The sequence below is a fragment of the Meleagris gallopavo genome, chromosome 17 (assembly GCF_000146605.3).
Source record: "Meleagris gallopavo isolate NT-WF06-2002-E0010 breed Aviagen turkey brand Nicholas breeding stock chromosome 17, Turkey_5.1, whole genome shotgun sequence".
Classification (NCBI taxonomy): Eukaryota; Metazoa; Chordata; class Aves; order Galliformes; family Phasianidae; genus Meleagris; species Meleagris gallopavo.
The window spans coordinates 5,344,491-5,350,308 of record NC_015027.2 but is presented as its reverse complement, the minus strand read 5'-3'; the positions used below and the strand labels follow the sequence as shown (position 1 = coordinate 5,350,308).

General features: G+C 44.4%; 2 protein-coding genes across 2 annotated transcripts in view; both read right to left on the bottom strand.

Moving 5' to 3' along the window:
* Positions 1-163, bottom strand: part of ARPC3 (actin related protein 2/3 complex subunit 3) — a 4,392-nt gene extending 4,229 nt beyond the window's left edge. The window contains exon 1 of the mRNA XM_010720106.3: positions 54-163. Within this exon, the coding sequence (XP_010718408.1) occupies positions 54-59 (6 nt within the window). The 5' untranslated portion in view covers positions 60-163. The remainder of the gene's footprint in view (positions 1-53) is intronic.
* Positions 164-1,406: 1,243 nt separating this feature from the next.
* GPN3 (GPN-loop GTPase 3) lies at positions 1,407-5,732 on the bottom strand. The gene is made up of 8 exons (XM_010720105.3): positions 5,585-5,732; positions 5,404-5,512; positions 5,130-5,297; positions 3,730-3,854; positions 3,122-3,237; positions 2,870-2,966; positions 2,240-2,368; positions 1,407-1,687 (listed from the first exon to the last, which is right to left on the bottom strand). Exons 1-8 carry the CDS (start codon positions 5,630-5,632, stop codon positions 1,625-1,627), a joined length of 855 nt encoding a protein of 284 aa, XP_010718407.1. The 5' UTR covers positions 5,633-5,732; the 3' UTR covers positions 1,407-1,624.
* Between the last annotated feature and the right edge of the window lie 86 nt (positions 5,733-5,818).

The following is a 5,818-nucleotide window of genomic DNA, read 5'->3' as shown; positions in this document are numbered from 1 at the left end:
CGGCGCTCAGCGCCCGCCCTGCCCCTTCCCGCCCTGTGCCCCGCTCCCCTCACCGGCATGGCGAAGGGCAGGGCGCAGCTCGGTGCGAGGGCAGCGTCGCTGAGCTCGCAGCAAACCTTCCTCTTCCTTCAGGAAATGAGGCAGCTGGGCGGTGCGAGCGGGGGAAGCCGCAGCCTGCACCGCCCCGAGGAGCCGCTCCCTGACGGGGAAGCACAGAAGCGACCCCCATCCCCGGGTCTGAGGGGAACTGTCAGCCCCCTTTGTGAGCCAGTGCCCCATTTACCCCCATCACTGCCTCGTCGCATGAGTCAGACCGAAAAAATGGGGAGATTTGGAGCTGAAGGGCTGGGTTTTTCCTTTCCGCGAGCAGAGGAAACCACCTTTGCTGTGAGGGTGGGCTGAGGGAGGTAGGGTGTTCGGCCTGGAGGAAAAGGAGGCTGCAAGGAGTCATTACAGCGGCCCAAAGGGTGCTACAGAACAGCTGGGAGGTGTTCTGTCTGCGGTTTTAAACTAGTAAGGGTGGGTTTAAATGAGATACTAAGAATAAATTCTTTGCCATGGGTGAAACAAGACACTGCTGGAGAGCTGTGGATGCCCAATCCCTGGAGGTGCTCAAGGCCAGCTTGGATGGGGCTGTGGGCAGCCTGATCTGATGGCTGGCAGTCCTGCCCATGGCAGTGGGGTTGAAATCTGGATGGTCTTGAAGGTCCCTTCCAACCCAAACCATTCTACAATTTGATGACACGTCCAAAGGATGCGCAAGGCTGGAATCAAGCCAGATCAAGCCCTGCCAGGATGTGATTAATTCAGCATAGGCATCCAGGACTTGCCACATAATGAGGTTATACTGTAACTATTAAACATGGTCAGGATTTCTGGCTCCATGCATCAAAGTCTCCATGAGATGCATTTTCTAACCTCTTTCTGGTTATGGCAGTGACTACTCTGAACTCTCACCTAACTGTCCAGTGCTGGGAGTAGGTTTGTCATATCCTCAGATTTAGATAAGTGCCACTGCCTCAAAGTATTCAATCATTGGTTTGGTTTACCAAACTGTTCCTCCAAAATGACTTTAGATGCTCTTATTCTACTAAGGTACTTGGCTTACATTTTGTATGGGATAATTTCTAAAACACAAACTACGTATTACATAGAGAAAGATGACATGCTTATATATGGGCATTTACTGATACTAAGCTTTACACAACCATAAGGCCCTTTATAGAAAATACTTTTATTCAATAACTCCATGAATAAAGCTCATTTCTTAGGATCAAGGAAAGGTTTATAAATACTTGGACATGACTAGCAGGAAAACATCCTCCAATTCCGCTGAAAGTAGCTAATAAATTGGACTAATAAATTTTAGGAGAAGTAATAAAAAATATTTTGAAAACACTCGAGAATCCAGGAACATTCTGTATTTACAAAAGAACTATAAACAGTAATATAGCTCACTATATTCTGTCATATAAACTGTCATATAGCTCACTTTTCACTAGAAATGTTAGTGATCTTAAAGGCAAAACATCAAATAAATATGTTTGTGTGGAGGGGAATGTTTTTTGTTTTCTTTAAAACACACAAGCAATGTATTTTCTTCCTCTTTTCCAACATTTGCTTTTTACTCATTCACATGATCTTGAAAATACTCATCCACAAGTGCAGATTTATCTTCTTCATATTCCTGCCAACAAGAAAACAAAAAGCGTAAAACCTGACTTTTCTCTAGTGACTGTTGGACATTGTCAGTTCTGTGATGCTTTATTTTAGTTACCACAACAATGTCCAGCATTGTTCTACAAAACAAGGAGCAAAACTTTCTGAAAAGCAGTTGTTTCTAAAGCTATCCAAGACGTATACATCAAAATCTAGATGCAGTTATTTTGAATATTTAGAGAATAGAAAACTGAATTTTAAAAAACGTTATAGACCTTCTGGACTTATTCCTTAGGATATATGAGCTGAATGATAAAAGTAAACAGAGCTTGGAATTGATTTTAACCCGTTGATCTTCCATCATGCATTTTACATGATAGATGTATGAAAGATAAGGAATGGTTTTACAACACATGGACTCAATGCAGAAATTTTAGGGGAGGCTTGCACAGACCAGGTAGAGATCTTAGTGGTATACAATCATCTTTTCTGATCTTTAGAATTCAAAGAACATATTTCTATTTTGATTTGTATTATGGATCCTTTCTAATGTTTCATCTTATCTTTAGAAGTACCTTACCTTTGGTTCTTTAAATTCAAGATCTTCTCCATACTGGATGGTAGTGTCTATGTGCTGCAGAACTATGTTTATACTTTCCTCATCGGAGCGATCGAAAGGTAGAAATCGAACCATACCATAGTCATCAATCTGCAGCAAGGATTCAAAAGACATCAGTAGGGAAATACACTAAGTTTTCTCACTGCACCATTGCTGCAAGCTATGCTCAGCAGTCTGGACAAGGAAAATCTAAGGCTGCTTAAAGCCACACTGCAAGCTAATGGCAATTCCCCACTCCGAATTCCTGGCTATCAGTCCAAACTTTTACCCAGTCGATAAAGCTGTCTCCCAAAATTGCTAATAGAATATGATTCACATGAATTTTACTGGCTACAGCATAAGAATCTTATGCTAACCTGAAACATCAAAAGCTGAGTTAGAACAGGCAAAAAGAAAAATGTTCAAGTGCCTGGTGATCTTTAGATTCAAGCTTTGCTAATAAATCTGCAGGTAAACACATGGCCTCGGGACAGGAGGGAATGTTATAGTAGATATAGTATCTAGCACAGCAGTGAAGTCAGTAACCACAAAGTATGGTTTACAAGTATGCAGCTGAATTAAAGAATACCATTTAAAGAGCACTATACGTACCAATCCACATATGGACTTAGTCAGTTTTTTAAACATTTTGCTTTTCAATATATTATTAGAATCTTCAATCATAGAATACATATCTGGATCTAAGTACCTGAGAGAAACAAAGCCATCATTAACAACAAAATACAGAACAAATGAGTCACTATGCTTTTACACAACTACCACAACCACCCATCATTCTGTGGTTGTGAGTGAAGTTTACATCAAGATATTACACTACAGAGTAAGTAATGCTTTGGAACTTACTTTTCTATTTCCTTCTTAGCTTTCTTGCTCAGCAAATCCATTTTAGTCATGATGTTAATTTGTGGAATCTCTAAAGAGATCATTGCACTGAGTGCTGCCAGAATTCCAGATATGAACTTAAGGAATATGAAAAATGTAGTTAAGTTCAGAAAAGCACAAAATCTTCATGCAGGACACTACCACAGACCAAGCCTAACTTATGAATATATTGTATATGGGCATGAGGAACTATTATCTCTGTTGGAAAAGGGAGGTTCTAAGGTTCCTGGCTGCAATCTATTTCCAGAGCTCTGAAGCATGATATGCTACCGAAAAGGACATTAAGAAGACTGAAAGCCCTTCTCGGGATTCTTATTGCTCAACAGGGAAAGGGGTCATTCTCTCTCTAAACTGAGAAAGTTCTTATAGAACAACAGAACAATTTAGGTTGAAATGACTTTAAGACATTGTCTGGTCTCTATAACTGAAGCAGCTGAAGACAGCAATCAGATCTCCCCCCCACTTAGCATTTCTTTGGACCAAACAAACCAAGTTCTCTTTCTTATTCTATAGCAGCATGGACTTTTGTAAAACTTTATAATAATTTATACAAGATTTCAAATGGATACCTTAAAAGATTCCACCATGAATTGAGAATCGACAAGAAACACTCCACAGACACGGAATTCCCACTGCTGAAGCTGTTCCACCAGCTGTTTCATCACTGGCAAATGTGTATAGAGTTCAATCTGACCTAAGACACACTTTGGATATCAGTATGCAGAAATGTAAAGCAAATACAAACAGCTTGCAGTTATTAGTTATAGAAATATTGGCATTACACTTAATATGAATTACAGCTAATAAGGCACAGTCTCTTTTCAGACAAACCTGCCTGTATTTGGATGGAATCATACAGTAAATCTGGGAAAGCAAAACGAGCTGTATTTTCCTCTCTTGATCTCCAGTTAGCATTTGTTAGCAGTTGCTATAGACTTCCCCCACTGTATGATGTTACCAAAAGTCAGTGCTGTCACCCAAATTTAAATGGGGCCAAGTTCACTTCTGAAGCATCTGAAAGTGTCTCTTGACAACCGTTAATAACCCAAAAAATGTGTGAAAATGAGGCTGAGGGGAGACCTCACCACTCACTACTGGGACCTGAAAGGAGATTGCAGTAAATCACACGACAAGAGACAGAACATGAGGAAATGGCATTAAGCTGCACAAAGGGAGCTTTAGATTGGATGTTGTATGGGAACTGTCTGAACCACTGACTGAGCACCTAGAGAAAAGACCTGGTCAGCCCTGGAAGCACAGGTGAAGGCAATTTATGTGTGTGACCAGAAGGGGTGGAGCCTGGCTCTTAGATCTCATTTAAGGGCTGACTGCCATTCTGGAAGGATCTCTTTCTGGAGATTCCTCCTCTGTAGAGTTTTCTCTTCAAACCTAGATCCTCAGAGATGGATGAACAATTCTTTTCCTTCTTGTGTAATATCTTCCTATCGCACTGGTCTTTCTGCCATTACAGATGTCAGGAAGAATTTCTTCCTGGATTGGACTGCCCTGTGGTGAATTCCAGTCCTGGACTGAGGGGAGACTGCATGGTAGCCTACAGCCCCCTCACAAGGGGAAGCAGATAGGAAGTGCTGAGCTCTGGTGGCAGTGACAAGGGCTGAGAATGACATGGAGCTGTGTCAGGGGAGGGTTGTCAGACTGGGTATTAGAGAAAGGTTCTACATTAGGACCAGAGGGCATGGCCCTGAGCTGCCAGAGTTCTAGAAGCATTTGGACAAAAATGTCTCAGACCCAGGGTTTGGACTTTGGGTGTTGCTGTGTGGAGGCTGGGATTGGACCTGATGATCCTTACGGGTCCCTTCCAGCTCAGGATATTCTATGATTTGGGATTTCAGGTCACGGTTCTGTGGTGGTTCTGGCAGCATTATGTGGTGTTGGACTCGACCAATTTGTGTCTCTTTTTCAACCTCTGCGTACCGAGTATGACATCAAAATACACAGATCTGTTTACCTGGGCAGTCAAACAGTATATAATCATCCTCCACGTGCCCGAGGCTCTCCTCCAGCCAGCTGAAGTTATTGGCAAAGTACTCCATGCAGAACACCAGGCCACCATTGGGACCGAACCGCAAGGAATCATCTTCCATCACATCATCCACCTCTATGAGCTCCCGTATATCTGCAATGACAGTAAACTTACGGACGTGGGTAGCACAAGGCTGCCATGATAAGCTCCTGTCCCCCCAGCTCTCTGCAGACGCCAGGTAGGGGCAGAGCGCACTCACCTGCCATAACGGGATAGCTGAAGAACTCGGCGGCCGGGTCCAAGTTAACCACCTGCACGGCGCGGCCCAGCGCCTCGCAGTGTTGTAGCATGGTGGAGCAGTACGTGCTCTGCAAGGCACGCACACGCTGTCAGCGCCCGCTCGTCGCCATCCCCTCCCCCGCTTCTCCGACCCTTCTCACCTTGCCGCTACCCGCCGGGCCCATCACCAGCTGCGCGTAGCGCGGCATGCCGGCCTCCGCGCAACGCAAGACCGGCGGCGCTTGACCCTTCCGCCGCTCCGTAGCGCGAAGGTCCCGCGGACTCTTCCCGGCTACGGTGCGGCCGAGGGCTCAGACCGTGCAGCTCTCGCGAGATTTTGGTAGCGGCGCTGTGAGGGCGCGCGTGCCGCGCGGTGCGTGCAGCTGCAGCCGCCG